Source organism: Oncorhynchus gorbuscha, linkage group LG23 (genome assembly GCF_021184085.1).
Source record: "Oncorhynchus gorbuscha isolate QuinsamMale2020 ecotype Even-year linkage group LG23, OgorEven_v1.0, whole genome shotgun sequence".
In the NCBI taxonomy this organism is placed as follows: Eukaryota; Metazoa; Chordata; class Actinopteri; order Salmoniformes; family Salmonidae; genus Oncorhynchus; species Oncorhynchus gorbuscha.
This window is the reverse complement of record NC_060195.1, coordinates 4,681,917-4,701,544: the sequence shown is the minus strand read 5'-3', so window position 1 is coordinate 4,701,544 and position 19,628 is coordinate 4,681,917. Positions and strand designations below refer to the sequence as shown.

The following is a 19,628-nucleotide window of genomic DNA, read 5'->3' as shown; positions in this document are numbered from 1 at the left end:
CCTAGCTGGTTTAGTCATTGAAAATAACCGCAACCTTCCCGCTAGCCATGATTGGCTGAGATAATGAGTGGGCTGGACATGCCAAGAGATGAGTTCTGATTGGTCTGCCATGTAGCAGTGTTTCTGTCTATAATATGAGCTGGTCAGTATGTGTAGTTCATCCTTTCTAAAGCAGCTTTTAATAAAGATTTTACGTAGTAGAACTACATCAGTGTTGCTCTACACTTTCTGGAGGACCGAGGTTTGAAATCAGTGGAGTATGATGGCTAAGGAGATTGAGTTACCACCCACCTCCGGCTGTATAGTTACCACCCACCTCCGGCTGTATAGTTACCACCCACCTCCGGCTGTATAGTTACCACCCACCTCCGGCTGTATAGTTACCACCCACCTCCGGCTGTATAGTTACCACCCACCTCCGGCTGTATAGTTACCACCCACCTCCGGCTGTATAGTTACCACCCACCTCCGGCTGTATAGTTACCACCCACCTCCGGCTGTATAGTTACCACCCACCTCCGGCTGTATAGTTACCACCCACCTCCGGCTGTATAGTTACCACCCACCTCCGGCTGTATAGTTACCACCCACCTCCGGCTGTATAGTTACCACCCACCTCCGGCTGTATAGTTACCACCCACCTCCGGCTGTATAGTTACCACCCACCTCCGGCTGTATAGTTACCACCCACCTCCGGCTGTATAGTTACCACCCACCTCCGGCTGTATAGTTACCACCCACCTCCGGCTGTATAGTTACCACCCACCTCCGGCTGTATAGTTACCACCCACCTCCGGCTGTATAGTTACCACCCACCTCCGGCTGTATAGTTACCACCCACCTCCGGCTGTATAGTTACCACCCACCTCCGGCTGTATAGTTACCACCCACCTCCGGCTGTATAGTTACCACCCACCTCCGGCTGTATAGTTACCACCCACCTCCGGCTGTATAGTTACCACCCACCTCCGGCTGTATAGTTACCACCCACCTCCGGCTGTATAGTTACCACCCACCTCCGGCTGTATAGTTACCACCCACCTCCGGCTGTATAGTTACCACCCACCTCCGGCTGTATAGTTACCACCCACCTCCGGCTGTATAGTTACCACCCACCTCCGGCTGTATAGTTACCACCCACCTCCGGCTGTATAGTTACCACCCACCTCCGGCTGTATAGTTACCACCCACCTCCGGCTGTATAGTTACCACCCACCTCCGGCTGTATAGTTACCACCCACCTCCGGCTGTATAGTTACCACCCACCTCCGGCTGTATAGTTACCACCCACCTCCGGCTGTATAGTTACCACGTCCATATTTATTTTATCATCATTATATTTTTGTTATATTTTTATTCTCTGAGGAGGTGTGTGGGTGGGGGGGGGTACGTGGGTCAGCTGCTCTGAGGAGGTGGGGGGGGGTTGTTTACGTGTGATGTTATGGGGTCAGAGCTGCTCTGAGGTGGTGGGATTGGTGTGATAAACAGCTATGTTTTTAATCAGCAAAGAAAGGTTTACATAGACCTACATTATGGAGCTGTTTGGTTGTCAAGACATGATTACTTACACAAATCACTTGGTTAAATAGCCTACAGGAAAAAATACTAATGAACATTGTAATGCTATTCTGAAGTCGATATAATGGTTTAAAATTGAACCATGTAGTTTATTTATCAGTTGAATATTAACCGTCAGGTGAAAGAAATGTTCTAATAATCCCAGTCACTATGTCCACATGCAACTTAATGTTTCAATAGTCACTATGTCTACATGCAACTTAATGTTTCAATAGTCACTATGTCTACATGCAACTTAATGTTTCAATAGTCACCATGTCTACATGCAACTTAATGTTTCAATAGTCACTATGTCTACATGCAACTTAATGTTTCAATAGTCACTAGGTCTACATGCAACTTAATGTTTCAATAGTCACTAGGTCTACATGCAACTTAATGTTTCAATAGTCACTAGGTCTACATGCAACTTAATGTTTCAATAGTCACTAGGTCTACATGCAACTTAATGTTTCAATAGTCACTATGTCTACATGCAACTTAATGTTTCAATAGTCACTATGTCTACATGCAACTTAATGTTTCAATAGTCACTTTGTCTACATGCAACTTAATGTTTCAATAGTCACTATGTCCACATGCAACTTAATGTTTCAATAGTCACTATGTCCACATGCAACTTAATGTTTCAATAGTCACTATGTCTACATGCAACTTAATGTTTGAATAGTCACTATGTCTACATGCAACTTAATGTTTCAATAGTCACTATGTCTACATGCAACTTAATGTTTCAATAGTCACTATGTCTACATGCAACTTAATGTTTCAATAGTCACTATGTCTACATGCAACTTAATGTTTCAATAGTCACTATGTCTACATGCAACTTAATGTTTCAATAGTCACTATGTCCACATGCAACTTAATGTTTGATCCCAGCTTTGCAGAACTGTATGATTGTTTTCTTTGCTTTTTTAAAAATTGGCGTGTCTGACACGACAAACAAAAAAAATACTGGATTCACGGCGGACATTTGAGTGAATAAACGGTAAGCCAATATTCACTGTCAAATTCACACAATTTATATATATACCCCAAAATAACTTGATTTTGTTAATGCCAGAGGGATTTTTCTTTAGGACATTAAACAAGCAACAATATCATATTTAGTCTGATCTAGCTAATGGTTCACCCATCAGGGTAAACAATGCAGAGGGCCAACCCCATGCTTCAGCCGTGTAGCCGCGATGCTGCAAGTTATCTAGTGGAAGCCTTAGGAAGTGCAATATGACCACATTTACACTGTATATTAGAAAGACAATGAGTTGAAAAACTACAAACCTTCCCACTTCCCATTTTTTTTCTCAGGTTTTCATATGAGTTTTGTTATACTCACTCATTCAAACAGTTTTAGAAACTTCAAGTGTTTTCTATCCAAATCTACTAATAATATTAGCATAATATAATAATAATAATAATAATAAATTAGCTTCTGGGCCTGAGTAGCAGGCAGTTTACTCTGGGCACACTTTTTCATCCGAACGTGAAAACGCTGTCCCCTATCCAAAACAGGTTAACTTGCTTTCCTGTGATCTTGGCCCAGGCCAGTCATTTTCTCAATTTCGGGCAAATAGTTTACTTGGCACAAGATACGGTGCCTGTTCCTCTGTGTCGATCCAGAGAAAGAAGAGAAATAAAAGAGCAAAGTGAGAGAAATAAATCATAACCGGTTACAAAACCCTTCCGTTAGCACCGGTTAAAACAAACTATTCAGATGTTACAATTCCTGGTTTATTCGCTTAGCCACGCCACCCCCCCCCCCCCCCCCCGCCTGACCTCCTCCGTTTGAGTGCCACATCGCCATGGCAACAGGCTCTCTCTCTCTCTCTCTGGGTGTGCGTGTTAGTCTATGACTCACTCCCTTAAAGTTGCCTCAGCAGCGCTTGAAATTAGGCACCTTGGCCCAGAGAGAGGGAACTGGTCTGGAATTAAATGCAGAGACGCTGTGATATTAAATAAGGGAAAAAAAAAAGAAACTGTGCGGTCACCAGGAAATGACTGATGTACAAGATGTGCAGTGGTGCTGCTGTTATTGTTATGATGCTAATAACCCGCTGCTTCTGCTCTCATCTCACGTGTCCTCTTAATCTTTCATGTATCTGACTCTTTCACACAACCATCTGTCTGTGTTATGGAGCCGCTGCACTTCCTCTCCTGAGCCGTTCTGACTGAGTAGAACCTCTGCTCCTCCTTCCCAGCTCCCTCCCCCACTCCTCCTCCTCCTCCTCTTCTCTGCAGGCTGAGAGACACCAGAGAATGACCCGTCAATCAACCAGAGTCAGGTTAAGACCTGATGGAGTGGTATTGCCACTGACCAGCCTGCTAGCCACCAGAGGAGGCCTGTTGGAGAACAATTATTTAAAATAAATAAAGTAAACATTGGCATTTTTTTTATTGTACAGTGTACACCAGATATAGCATATGCAAAACAAAAACACAAGAGCTACCCCAAACAGTTGTGATATTACAGCCATGTCATGGTAATGGGGAGCTAACATAGCTGCCATAGAATGTTGTAATGACAATTCATGATAATGCAGAACCCATTGGCCCTACTCTAAATGCATACAGTTGAAGTCGGAAGTTTACTTCGGTTGGAGTTATTAAAACTCGTTTTTCAACAACTACACAAATTTCTTGTTTCTCTAGGGTAGGGTAGGGTGCAGTATTTTGATGTCCGGATGAAAAGCGTGCCCAAAGTAAACTACCTGTTACTCAGGCCCAGAAGCTAGGATGTGCATATAATTGGTATGTGGATAGAAAACACTCTGTTTCTAAAAACTGTTTAAAAAATGTTGACGAGTAAAACAGAACTGATATGGCGAAACACCAACCAATTTTTCAAATGGCTATTACTTTAATTATAAAAAGGCCAAGTCCTCCCAGATTGCAGTTCCTAGGGCTTCCACTAGATGTCAGTCTTTAGAAAGAGTTTCAGGCTGGTTTTTGGAAAAATGACCCAGAAATTGTAGTTTTTGTTCATTCCCCCCTGATTATATCCACAGCCAGTCTTGTCTGAGCTGGCTCCTACTTTGGCTACAGTGTGTTCAAGCTCGTGGAAGAAAGCACTTTCTTTTGGTATTTGTCTCCGGTAAATACAATAACGATTCTCAGTCTTAAATAAAACAAATCAAATTTGCGTATTATTATCATTTTAATGAGGTGAAATCCTCCCAGATTGCAGTCCCTAGGGCTTCCACTAGATGTAAAGACGATAACAATTCGCCATCTTAAATTGTATCATATAGGGTACCTAAGGTTAGGTTAGAAACGTTGTTTGACTTGTTTGGAAAAAGTTTATTAGTAACGTTTGGGATTCATTTTGATGGAGGGAAAATGGGTAGATTGACTGCAGTGCGCCAGCTAAACAGAGTTTTTATGGATAAAAAAAGGACATTATCGAACAAAAAGGACCATTTGTGATGTAACTGGGACCTTTGAGTGCCAACAGAAGATGATCATCAAAGGCATTTTTTATATAGTCATTTCTGACTTGTGTCGCACCTGCCTGGTTGAAATATGATTATGTGTTTTTATGAGGGGCGCTGAAGTTTCTTTTTATTGAGTTTAAGTCACACGATTTCTTTTAAATTTGCAGCAAGTTTGCCAGTTGGGCTGCCAGACTTATTTGCCATACCTTTGGCCTCATCCCCCTCAACATTTTTGTTTTTTTTAATTCCTCATCATTCCACCGGGATTTTCTTAAATGGGTGCATGCTTATTAGTAACTGGAGAAAGCAATTTCATAAATATACGTTTAGTGCAGATTCTGGTTTCTCCTCATTACACACCAGAGACCAGTAAATACTCTATACATCATAAACATAGGAATCAATACGACACTTCTTGTTTGACCTTTTATACACTTATTATTAGGCTCCTCCTTTGGAACCTTGGTTTTCCTACATATGGCTCCTATACGGTGATCACTACATCCAATGGATTCAGATACTGCTTTAAAAAGCACATTTCTGCAGTGTTAGTTAAAGGTGTGATCAATACATGTAGATGATTTCATTCCTGTGCTGTGGGTAACTACCCTGGTAGGTTGACTGATAACTGGTGCCTGTAACCTGTTTGAAGCTTTTTCTTGGAGCGGGCAGCTTGATATAAGATATCACATATTATCAAGCATTTTACACATGTTATCCAGATACTGTTAGCACTTGGTTTATTAAAGCAGCTTCCCACCAGAATGGGCTTTAGGTGAGGCAGATGAACCTGTAGCCATATTACTTAAATACTGTTGAACATTAGATCGTCTCTAAACTTTACAGGAATGTGGTTCTGAATATAAAAACGACCACACCTCCAACTTAGGCATTTCTGTCTTTCATGTAGATGTTATAACCATGTATTGCTACCACTGTATCAAAAAGTATATTATCTTAGTGAGTTTCAGAGGATGTCCGAATTTGAAAGTCACCTGTTACAAGCTAATTATTGATTTCATGAACCTTGTTTCTTAAGCTTCAAAATGTTTAAAAAACGTGGGTTATTTTTAGCACTTTTTCTGGGATGCTTGATTATTTTTCTTGCTTTACTGGGAAGCTTAGCAGAAGTTGACATGCTCAGGTTATTTATATTAGTGCAGACGGAAGACTTCCGTCTCAGGTTGTAGACCTCCGGGTTCATAGGTCGCATGATTACCGCATACAATAGCTGTAGGATCAGCAGAGGCCTTCAGGGTCAGTCAGAGGGACGTGAAATAGGTTACGTACATTGTGTCCACCAACACCCCTGGGATAATGTACATTTGCTGAAGCATTATGACAACTCAGCGGTAGGGATTAACTGAGCTGTGCTTGGGTCATTGATAAGTCACCGTATCAACGCAGCCTTATAGTGCTGTGAAAGGATCCAGGAACCCAGATGATTTGTGTGGATCCCGTCCTCCTTATAATACGAGCTTTGTTTCCAGAAGCTATCAGAATTGTCAATAATTGTTTCACCCACAGAGCTGCAATAGTCTGGTAGCCAGTTATGAAAGGCTAAAAGTCTACTGAAATGTTCAATGCCACGATTTAGGAAGGGCAGAGGGCCAGATTATGGAGCTTCTGTTAGTGTAGTGACCCAATCAGTTCTTTTTAAAAATCCATCTTCAGCTGCTCTGAGCTGCCCTTCATAATGTCATTGAATCCCGCATGAACAATGATAGACTCAATTTTCCTTAAAATATTTGAGAGCAACTTATTGAAGTCCTGTACAGGCACACACATACTCTTGAGAAGAAGAAAAAGCCATGCATGTACATGGTGTAAAATCATAGAGGATAACAAAGTCTGGGACTTATTTCCATTGTGGTCCTCATCTATATCTATCTATCTATAAGAGGAAAATTAGTCTGTCCTAAATGGGACCCTTGCATTTAGAATGCACTATTTTAGACCAGACACTAGAACGGTTTCCTCTGTATTTTAGGACAACAGTCAAACTCCACTAGATTAAAATCCCAAATATTGAATAATCTATTGACAACAACAACAAAAAAGTTAGGGTCGAAGTTGAGGCTTTGCACACTGTTCACGACCAAATTAACAATCCGGGATTTTGCCACCATCTGAAACACTGAGATCAAATCTTACAGGTTGGATTTGGGGTCAGCAGCAGTAGAGGCAGCATTAATCTGATCCAATCCTGGATTACAAGGCTTCCTGGACTGAATTCAATCAAACACACAGGATAACATGTCAAAAGCTTTAAAGCCATATTTACAAACAGGAGAGAGAGAGAGAGAGAAAGAGAGGGGGGAGAGAGACGAACAGAGACGAACAGAGACGAACAGAGACGAACAGAGACGAACAGAGACGAACAGAGACGAACAGAGACGAACAGAGACGAACAGAGACGAACAGAGACGAACAGAGACGAACAGAGACGAACAGAGACGAACAGAGACGAACAGAGACGAACAGAGACAACAGAGACGAACAGAGACGACAGAGACGAACAGAGACGAACAGAGACGAACAGAGACGAACAGAGACGAACAGAGACGAACAGAGACGAACAGAGACGAACAGAGACGAACAGAGACGAACAGAGACGAACAGAGACGAACAGAGACGAACAGAGACGAACAGAGACGAACAGAGACGAACAGAGACGAACAGAGACGAACAGAGACGAACAGAGACGAACAGAGACGAACAGAGACGAACAGAGACGAACAGAGACGAACAGAGACGAACAGAGACGAACAGAGACGAACAGAGACGAACAGAGACGAACAGAGACGAACAGAGACGAACAGAGACGAACAGAGACGAACAGAGACGAACAGAGACGAACAGAGACGAACAGAGACGAACAGAGACGAACAGAGACGAACAGAGACGAACAGAGACGAACAGAGACGAACAGAGACGAACAGAGACGAACAGAGACGAACAGAGACGAACAGAGACGAACAGAGACGAACAGAGACGAACAGAGACGAACAGAGACGAACAGAGACGAACAGAGACGAACAGAGACGAACAGAGACGAACAGAGACGAACAGAGACGAACAGAGACGAACAGAGACGAACAGAGACGAACAGAGACGAACAGAGACGAACAGAGACGAACAGAGACGAACAGAGACGAACAGAGACGAACAGAGACGAACAGAGACGAACAGAGACAGAGACAGAGACAACAGAGACGAACAGAGACGAACAGAGACGAACAGAGACGAACAGAGACGAACAGAGACGAACAGAGACGAACAGAGACGAACAGACGAACAGAGACGAACAGAGACGAACAGAGACAGAGACAGAGACGAACAGAGACGAACAGAGACGAACAGAGAGAACAGAGACGAACAGAGACGAACAGAGACGAACAGAGACGAACAGAGACGAACAGAGACGAACAGAGACGAACAGAGACGAACAGAGACGAACAGAGACGAACAGAGACGAACAGAGACGAACAGAGACGAACAGAGACGAACAGAGACGAACAACAGAGACGAACAGAGACGAACAGAGACGAACAGAGACGAACAGAGACGAACAGAGACGAACAGAGACGAACAGAGACGAACAGAGACGAACAGAGACGAACAGAGACGAACGAGACAGAGACGAACAGAGACGAACAGAGACGAACAGAGACGAACAGAGACGAACAGAGACGAACAGAGACGAACAGAGACGAACAGAGACGAACAGAGACGAACAGAGACGAACAGAGACGAACAGAGACGAACAGAGACGAACAGAGACGAACAGAGACGAACAGAGACGAACAGAGACGAACAGAGACGAACAGAGACGAACAGAGACGAACAGAGACGAACAGAGACGAACAGAGACGAACAGAGACGAACAGAGACGAACAGAGACGAACAGAGACGAACAGAGACGAACAGAGACGAACAGAGACGAACAGAGACGAACAGAGACGAACAGAGACGAACAGAGACGAACAGAGACGAACAGAGACGAACAGAGACGAACAGAGACGAACAGAGACGAACAGAGACGAACAGAGACGAACAGAGACGAACAGAGACGAACAGAGAGTGAGAAAGAGGGAGCATAAGAACAGAGAGCGAGAAGAGGCAAAAGATAGATACAAAGAAACACTTTCTTTTAAGAAATAGAAAAGTGAGGAGAGAGAAAAACCTGTTTTTTCCCCACTTGGGCTGAGTTGCTACGGTGACAACATCCCCTCACATCTCTCCCTGACCTGCAGACACTACAGTGACAACATCCCCTCACATCTCTCCCTGACCTGCAGACACTACAGTGGCAACATCCCCTCACATCTCTCCCTGACCTGCAGACACTACAGTGGCAACATCCCCTCACATCTCTCCCTGACCTGCAGACACTACAGTGGCAACATCCCCTCACATCTCTCCCTGACCTGCAGACACTACAGTGGCAACATCCCCTCACATCTCTCCCTGACCTGCAGACACTACAGTGGGAACATCACCTCACAGGCTGGGGCCTGTTCCCTCCCTGCCTCCCACGTAGCACCCTAGTCCCTACATAGTGCACTACTTTTGACCACAGCCCTGTGATTCTTTATGGGGCCGGGACAAAATTCGTGCACTATGTAGGGAATAGGGTGTAACTTGGGATGCTCTGTTTTAGTTCTTAACACAGCAGCAGGGGAAGAGGTGAGACCAAGCTGACACCATTGAGGTATACCTGCTTTGCAAACGTTGCATTTGTTTATGCAGTGCAGTCCGGGGTTATGAGATCAGTGCAGACCAAGGAAAGGAGATATGAGGGGGAGAGGACCCCCATAGCTCTCCTCCCTCTCCAAACCCCATCCCCCCTAGACTTACATCAAAGTTGTTGAGAGCGTAGGCGAGCTCTCCTCCCTCCTAGACTTACAAAGTTGTTGAGAGCGTAGGCCAGCTCTCCCTCTCCAAACCCCATCCCTCCTAGACTTACATCAAAGTTGTTGAGAGTGTAGGCCAGCTCTCCTCCCTCTCCAACCCCCATCCCTCCTAGACTTACATCAAAGTTGTTGAGAGCGTAGGCCAGCTCTCCTCCCCCAGCAGGGTGGTTGAAGGCAGCATCATCTGAGGCAGTAGCCTGGGCAGCATTAGAGATGCCTGAGACTGCATGCTGAAGCTGCTTGTAGATCAGGTCACGGTTCGCCTGGAGAATGGAATTAAATTCACGTTATTTACGAGGGAACTAAAGATAATAAAAATACAAAATCAACAAGATGTGTCTCTGAAGCGCTTCGAGATTCTGTATGTAATGTGCTATTGAAGTAAAATGATTATCATAAGCTCTTTTTTTTTTTTTTACATGTCAAATATTATTAGGTCCCAAATGGCACCCTATACCCTTGATGTTCCGCACAAATGGCTTTTGGTCAACATCAGTTCACTATTAGGGAACAAGGTGCCATTTGGGATGCCCCCACTGTTCTACTACAGACCTTGTATGCGGCCACGTCAGGGTGTTGAAGACAGGCGCGGGAGGCGGTGTAGAGCATGGGGATGTTCCTCTGGAGAACACCGCGGGCAGCCGCCATCTGATCCTTATGGTGAACATCCTTCAACTCCTACAGAGAGACAGAGAGACAACGGTATCATTAGACTATCTGGAAAACATCCTTTCAATAGCAAAGAATGCAGGCTCCGGGGGAGGAGGGGGAAGGGGCTCCGGGGGAGGAGGGGGAGCGCAGGCTCCGGGGGAGGAGGGGGGAGAGGGGGAGGGCTCCGGGGGAGGAGGGGGGAGACACAGGCTCCGGGGGAGGAGGGGGGAGACACAGGCAGGCTACGGGGGAGGGGGAGGGGGGGGGGGGAGACACGGCTCCGGGGGGGAGGAGGGGGAGACACGGGCTCCGGGGGAGGAGGGGGAGACACGGGCTCCGGGGGAGGAGGGGGGGGGAGACAGGGGAGACTCCGGGGGAGGAGGGGGGGACAGGGCTCCGGGGGAGGAGGGGGAGACACGGCTCCGGGGGAGGAGGGGGAGACAGGCTCCGGGGGAGGAGGGGGGAGACAGGCTCCGGGGGGGGAGACACAGGCTACGGGGGAGGAGACAGGCTCCGGGGAGGAGGGGGGAGACAGGCTCCGGGGGAGGAGGGGGGGGAGACACAGGCTCCGGGGGAGGAGGGGGGAGACACGGCTCCGGGGGAGGAGGGGGGAGACACGGCTCCGGGGGAGGAGGGGGAGACACGGGCTCCGGGGGAGGAGGGGGGAGACACGGGCTCCGGGGAGGAGGGGGGAGACAGGCTCCGGGGAGGAGGGGGGGAGACAGGCTCCGGGGGAGGAGGGGGGAGGCTCCGGGGGAGGCACGGGCTCCGGGGGAGGAGGGGGGGAGACACAGGCTCTTTGGATTGAAGACTGTCAAGTGCTGCCCTCATGTACACAATTATGACAGAGCTGCTCTGTCTGAACTACCCAGATTCTCCCCCGTGGTGATAAAGCGCAGTCATAATCAGGCCATTCCAATAAGTCCTGCAGCTTTAACACATAGCTCTTACTACTGGCTCCAGTGTTGGTTTTTATAGAAGAGCCAGGGAGACAGCACAGGCTCCTGCCTCACAAATTACACTATTCCCTATATGTGGTCCTATAGGCCCACTACATATACATATAGGGAATACAGTGCACTACACATATAGGGAATACAGTGCACTACACATATAGGGAATACAGTGCACTACACATATAGGGAATACAGTGCACTACACATATAGGGAATACAGTGCACTACACATATAGGGAATACAGTGCACTACACATATAGGGAATACAGTGCACTACACATATAGGGAATACAGTGCACTACACATATAGGGAATACAGTGCACTACACATATAGGGAATACAGTGCACAACATATAGGGAATACAGTGCACTACACATAGGGAATACAGTGCACTACACATAGGGAATACAGTGCACTACACATAGGGAATACAGTGCACTACACATAGGGAATACAGTGCACTACACATAGGGAATACAGTGCACTACACATAGGGAATACAGTGCACTACACATAGGGAATACAGTGCACTACACATATAGAATACAGTGCACTACACATATAGAATACAGTGCACTACATATATATATATATAGGGAATACAGTGCACAATATATAGAGAATACAGTGCACTACACATATAGAGAATACAGTGCACAATATATAGAGAATACAGTGCACTACACATATATATAGGGAATAGAGAATACAGTGCACTACACATATAGAGAATACAGTGCACTACATATATATATAGGGAATACAGTGCACAGTCAATCACCACCTTCCGGAGACACCTGAAACCCCACCTCTTTAAGGAATACCTAGGATAGGATAAGTAATCCCTCTCACCCCCCCCCTTTAAGATTTAGATGCACTATTGTAAAGTGACTGTTCCACTGGATGTCATAAGGTGAATGCACCAATTTGTAAGTCGCTCTGGATAAGAGTGTCTGCTAAATGACTTAAATGTAAATGTAATATATATAGGGAATACAGTGCACTATATATATATATAGGGAATACAGTGCACTATATATATATATAGGGAATACAGTGCACTATATATATATATAGGGAATACAGTGCACTATATATATATATAGGGAATACAGTGCACTATATATATATATATATAGGGAATACAGTGCACTATATATATATATATAGGGAATACAGTGCACTATATATATATATAGGGAATACAGTGCACTATATATATATAGGGAATACAGTGCACTATATATATATATATAGGGAATACAGTGCACTATATATATATATATAGGGAATATATATAGGGAATATATATATATATAGGGAATACAGTGCACTATATATATATATAGGGAATACAGTGCACTATATATATAGGGAATACAGTGCACTATATATATAGGGAATACAGTGCACTATATATATAGGGAATACAGTGCACTATATATAGGGAATACAGTGCACTATATATAGGGAATACAGTGCACTATATATAGGGAATACAGTGCACTATATATAGGGAATACAGTGCACTATATATAGGGAATACAGTGCACTATATATAGGGAATACAGTGCACTATATATAGGGAATACAGTGCCATTTAAGAGGTAGAATCAACTGATGCCTTAGCATAAAAGGTCATCAACATTGGCTAAAGCTTCACACACACGATCGTATGGCTTTAAGTTTACATTTCAGTCGACTAAAAAACAGGAAGGGACATATTTACTTACAACCTGGTTGTTTGGTACTAAACCAAATCTAAAATAAATAAAAAACACAAGACTGGAAAGACAAATAGGAAAATAAAACAAACCCAAAACAATAGCATGTGAGATATAACGAGCAGATTCTTCTCCTATACTGTGTGTGTGTGTGTGTGTGTGTGTGTGTGTGTGTGTGTGTGTGTGTGTGTGTGTGTGTGTGTGTGTGTGTGTGTGTGTGTGTGTGTGTGTGTGTGTGTGTGTGTGTGTGTGTGTGTGTGTGTGTGTGTGTGTGTGTGTGTGTGTCCTACCTGAGCAGTCTAGGGATACTGCTCGTCCCTTTAACTCAGTGACGTCACCAGCAAAACTCATCATGAAATATGAAATGCAGTGGCAGTCCCCATCTCTCCATAATGGATGTGGTCACCCTGTGCTGCCTGCAATACATCTATTCACTCCCCTACCTCTGGGGAGGGGGGGGGGGGGAAGGTTTAAACAGCTGAAATGTATAGACACTCATTTTTTTACACCTTAAATTGTAACAACCTGTTACATTCTGAAAATTGGTCGCCGTAGCTTTAAATCTGTTTTCTTCTTTTTTTCTCTTGCTTGACTGCACTGAGCTACTGAGTTCCAGGCTAGAAGCATCTCCCCAGGGTGATTACTAACATTCAGTCCATTTCAATAATATTGATCAAATGAAGCCAGGTTAACTATTAGGCAACTTTATTACGTAGCCTAGTGTTAGCCCAAAAGCTCCTGATCTAGCGATGGTTCAACTAAAAAAAAACATCCACTTTTAGCTAGACAGCACGTTTACAAAGATTTGTAGAACTAACCGGAAAATTGGTCAATGGTGGGCAGAGCCAAGCAGGAACTAGCAAGATCCGACTGGAGCAGTCGAGCATTCATTTGCATATTTCCGTTAGGAAACACCTACTCGGCAGCAATAACTATATTTGCCTTTCTACTCCTAAACAGTGTTATATACTTTGGCAAAGGGCAATGTCTACAAAACTTAGTTCGTAGCAGATTCTTTGTTTTGGGAAAACAAAACTGTATTGAGATCAAATGTTTAGTCAATGAGAAAATTCACGGAATGCCGGACAAAGATCTATGTCACTCCATCTTCTCCAAATGCCGGGCCACTGGGCTTCCTCTCACTACCATATTTCGAAGCATCAAAATATCGGAAATATCGGTCTCGTTGTTCTGTGACGTTTACGTGAGGATGCAGAAATGTTGTTCAGCTAGCAGCCTATATTATAATAAGAAAGACACTAACATTACTGTACTTTTATATTCGTATGGGGGGGGGAAAAGTTAATTATCGACAGTCCAGTACATGCCTGCTGTCTCTCTCCCAACCTCCCCCAATCAGACAGTCTAGTACATGCCTGCTGTCTCCCCAATCAGACAGTCCAGTACATGCCTGCTGTCTCTCTCCCAACCTCCCCCAATCAGACAGTCCAGTACATGCCTGCTGTCTCTCTCCCAACCTCCCCCAATCAGACAGTCCAGTACATGCCTGCTGTCTCTCTCCCAACCTCCCCCAATCAGACAGTCCAGTACATGCCTGCTGTCTCTCTCCCAACCTCCCCCAATCAGACAGTCCAGTACATGCCTGCTGTCTCACTCCCAACCTCCCCCAATCAGACAGTCCAGTACATGCCTGCTGTCTCACTCCCAACCTCCCCAATCAGACAGTCCAGTACATGCCTGCTGTCTCACTCCCAACCTCCCCCAATCAGACAGTCCAGTACATGCCTGCTGTCTCACTCCCAACCTCCCCCAATCAGACAGTCCAGTACATGCCTGCTGTCTCACTCCCAACCTCCCCAATCAGACAGTCCAGTACATGCCTGCTGTCTCACTCCCAACCTCCCCCAATCAGATAGTCCCAGTACATGCCTGCTGTCTCACTCCCAACCTCCCCCAATCAGACAGTCCAGTACATGCCTGCTGTCTCACTCCCAACCTCCCCCAATCAGAGTCCCAGTACATGCCTGCTGTCTCACTCCCAACCTCCCCCAATCAGACAGTCCAGTACATGCCTGCTGTCTCTCTCCCAACCTCCCCCAATCAGACAGTCCAGTACATGCCTGCTGTCTCACTCCCAACCTCCCCCCCAATCAGACAGTCCAGTACATGCCTGCTGTCTCAATCAGACAGTCCAGTACATACCTGCTGTCTCTTGGCAGCCATCATGTTGAGTTTGTCCACCTCTGGTTTCAGGGCCTTGTACTGTATGCCCAGGTCCTGCTCTGTTCCAGCGTTACGCACCTTCATCAGGTTCTCCTCCACCTAGAGGGGTTACAGAGGAACACACGGTTTAGATAGGGAACGTAGGCAGGGGTATCCCCAAAGAATGTAAGAGAGCCGTTGTGGACTGGGGAATTGGAGAATTTCACTGAGAGATGCTGGAAAGATCAGCACAGAGACAGTTGGATAAAAAAAAAATGTTTTAAAAACTCTTTCGTTATTTGATGACGTCTGTGGTAGGTTTGGAATGACGACGGAAATAAAGTCTGGATAACAGCACGATGAAGATTCGGGATCAACAGCTTCTCGTATTCAGATCCTGTCCCAAATACACGCCATCCTGTCCCAAATAAAACACCATCACCAACATAGTGCACTACTTCGACCAGGGCCCATAGGTTTGTGCTCTCTAGGCCATAGGGCTCTGGTCAAAAAGTATTACATTATATGGTAACGGGTGCCATTTGGGACTTAGGCAAAATCTTTGCTAGGAAGGTTATTCTTTAACACAGTCAACATGCCTCTCTCCACTCAACAGTCCATTAAAGACCAGTGCTTAGACTACAGTATATGGTAAATGATTAATTTGCTACTAGCTGTTACCACAGAAAAACAGTTTGCACTCAATCTTTACCATCAAAAAGTACACACTAGCTACATCAGCACAAAGTGCAAAATAAATACAATATGCCTAGTGTTCAGGATGAGCTTTGGTAATATTGCAAAGGTAAAAAGGGCATATTTATGGAGGGAATTGAGTTATTTAAAAAGGTAAACATATATAAACCTTCCTGAAATAAAAGTATGTGGACACCTGCTCGTCAAACATCTCATTCCAAAAAAAAAACATGAGCATTAATAATGGAGTTAAAAAGATTCAAAATGGAGATGACGTCACGGGCCACGTCACAGTAACGATCTCCTGGAGGCCTAGAGACTAGCTTTAGTCTATATTATCGAAGCCCGGGGCTAGGTTAGCTTTATTTCTCCAGTAGCATCTCCTACAGAGGTAGATTAGCCGGGCCTGAGGCTAACAGTAGATTAGCCGGGCCTGAGGCTAACAGTAGATTAGCCGGGCCTGAGGCTAACAGTAGATTAGCCGGGCCTGAGGCTAACAGTAGATTAGCCGGGCCTGAGGCAGCTATAACTGAGGATGCCCATATATGTTACCGTGCAGACCTACAAGACCAAATCAGTTGGAACTAAATTGAGCAAAAAAACTTCAGGACCCTGCCTTTCAAAAATAATTCGTAAAAATCCAAATAACTTCACAGATCTTCATTGTAAAGGGTTTAAACACTGTTTCCCATGCTTGCTCAATGGACCATAAACAATGAATGAACATGCACCTGTGGAACGGTCGTTAAGACACTAACAGCTTACAGACGGTAGGCAAATAAGGTCACAGTAATATGACCAGTTAGACCCCTTTAGTGTCCTTTCTACTGACTCTGAAGAACACCAAAAGAAAGATGCCCAGGGTCCCTGCTCATCTGTGTGAACGTGCCTTAGGCATGCTGCAAGGAGGCATGAGGACTGCAAATGTCGCCAGGGCAATAAATTGCAATGTCCGTACTGTGAGTCGCCTAAGACAGCGCTACAGGGAGACAGGACGGACAGTTGGTCATCCTCGCAGTGGCAGACCACGTGTAACACCTGCACGACAAGTACAGGATGGCAACAACTGCCAGAGGAACGCACAATCACTCCATCAGTGCTCAGACTATCCGCAATAGGCTGAGAGAGGCTGGACTGAGGGCTTGTAGGCCTGTTGTAAGGCAGGTCCTCAGACATCACCGGCAACAACGTCACCTATGGTCACACACCCACCGTTGCTGAACCAGACAGGACTGGCAAAAAGTGCTCTTCACTGACGAGTCACGGTTTTGTGCTCACCAAGGGTTATGGTCAGATTTGCGTTTATGGTCTTCACGTAGTCTTCACTAGCCAGCTAGCTAACGTCCACTGATTAGCTGCACTGAGAAACTCTTACACTCAACTGAACGACTTGATTAGTTTAGTGTTAGCTACCTACATAGCTGTCTTTGCTGTCTTCGTATCATCGTATCATCGTATCCAAGATAATTGTGTTGTTTAGGTTTAGAGTGTGTAGTCTTAGAGTGATTCTTAATTTACCGAGGTTAGCTAGCCAGCTATTTGTCGTCCTTAACGTAGGTGACTCTGCTAGCTAGCCAACAGCTAGCCAACGCTAGCCAACGTCTTCTGTATAGAACTCAACTACCCGGTCGCATTCACAGGTTGTATCACATTTTCACTTCATTTCATTACAGTACAACGGTTTGATTTGTTTGATCGTAGCTAGCTACTTAGCTAGCTACATAGCCGTCTTTGTATCAAAGATAATTGTGTAGTCTAGAGCGATTTTCTAGGTTCGCTAGCCATCTATTGTCGTTCTTTTAACGCAACGTAACGTAAACAACACTGCTAGCTAGCCTGCTAGCCCCCGAATAGCAACACTGCAGAACTATTACACTCAACGGAATGACTTGATTAGTGTAGTGTCAACAACGCACCCACTGCCAGCTGGCCTACTTCAGCAGTACTGTATCATTTTAATCATTTTAGTCAATAAGATTCTTGCTACGTAGCTTAACTTTCTGAACATTCGAGACGTGTAGTCCACTTGTCATTCCAATCTCCTTTGCATTAGCGTAGCCTCTTCTGTAGCCTGTCAACTATGTGTCTGTTTATCCCTGTTCTCTCCTCTCTGCACAGACCATACAAACGCTCCTCACCGCGTGGCCGCGGCCACCCTACTCTGGTGGTCCCAGCGCGCACGACCCACGTGGAGTTCCAGGTCTCCGGTAGCCTCTGGAACTGCCAATCTGCGGTCAACAAGGCAGAGTTCATCTCAGCCTATGCCTCCCTCCAGTCCCTCGACTTCTTGGCACTGACGGAAACATGGATCACCACAGACAACACTGCTACTCCTACTGCTCTCTCTTCGTCCGCCCACGTGTTCTCGCACACCCCGAGAGCGTCTGGTCAGCGGGGTGGTGGCACCGGGATCCTCATCTCTCCCAAGTGGTCATTCTCTCTTTCTCCCTTACCCATCTGTCTATCGCCTCCTTTGAATTCCATGCTGTCACAGTTACTAGCCCTTTCAAGCTTAACATCCTTATCATTTATCGCCCTCCAGGTTCCTCGGAGAGTTCATCAATGAGCTTGATGCCTTGATAAGCTCCTTTCCTGAGGACGGCTCACCTCTCACAGTTCTGGGCGACTTTAACCTCCCCACGTCTACCTTTGACTCTTTCCTCTCTGCCTCCTTTCCACTCCTCTCCTCTTTTGACCTCACCCTCTCACCTTCCCCCCCTACTCACAAGGCAGGCAATACGCTCGACCTCATCTTTACTAGATGCTGTTCTTCCACTAACCTCACTGCAACTCCCCTCCAAGTCTCCGACCACTGCCTTGTATCCTTTTCCCTCTCGCTCTCATCCAACACCTCCCACACTGCCCCTACTCGGATGGTATCGCGCCGTCCCAACCTTCGCTCTCTCTCCCCCGCTACTCTCTCCTCTTCCATCCTATCATCTCTTCCCTCCGCTCAAACCTTCTCCCACCTATCTCCTGATTCTGCCTCCTCAACCCTCCTCTCCTCCCTCTCTGCATCCCTTGACTCTCTATGTCCCCTATCCTCCAGGCCGGCTCGGTCCTCCCCTCCCGCTCCGTGGCTCGATGACTCATTGCGAGCTCACAGAACAGGGCTCCGGGCAGCCGAGCGGAAATGGAGGAAAACTCGCCTCCCTGCGGACCTGGCATCCTTTCACTCCCTCCTCTCTACATTTTCCTCCTCTGTCTCTGCTGCTAAAGCCACTTTCTACCACGCTAAATTCCAAGCATCTGCCTCTAACCCTAGGAAGCTCTTTGCCACCTTCTCCTCCCTCCTGAATCCTCCGCCCCCTCCCCCTCCCTCTCTGCAGATGACTTCGTCAACCATTTTGAAAAGAAGGTCGACGACATCCGATCCTCGTTTGCTAAGTCAAACGACACCGCTGGTTCTGCTCACACTGCCCTACCCTGTGCTCTGACCTCTTTCTCCCTCTCTCTCCAGATGAAATCTCGCGTCTTGTGACGGCCGGCCGCCCAACAACCTGCCCG

At 45.8% G+C, this 19,628-nt stretch overlaps 1 protein-coding gene across 5 annotated transcripts in view; it reads right to left on the bottom strand.

Annotated features, from left to right (window-relative positions):
- LOC124010999 (catenin alpha-1) overlaps positions 1-19,628 on the bottom strand; it is a 233,760-nt gene that overhangs the window by 171,988 nt on the left and 42,144 nt on the right. For 4 of the 5 annotated variants that reach the window (XM_046323885.1, XM_046323886.1, XM_046323884.1 and 1 more), the window contains 3 exons: positions 15,426-15,545; positions 10,481-10,606; positions 10,048-10,191 (listed from right to left, as the gene is read on the bottom strand). In XM_046323885.1, the coding sequence (XP_046179841.1) occupies positions 10,048-10,191; positions 10,481-10,606; positions 15,426-15,545 (390 nt within the window). Of the gene's footprint in view, positions 1-9,872; positions 9,899-10,047; positions 10,192-10,480; positions 10,607-15,425; positions 15,546-19,628 lie in introns of those variants that run through there. The other variant, XM_046323888.1, reaches the window with a different exon arrangement.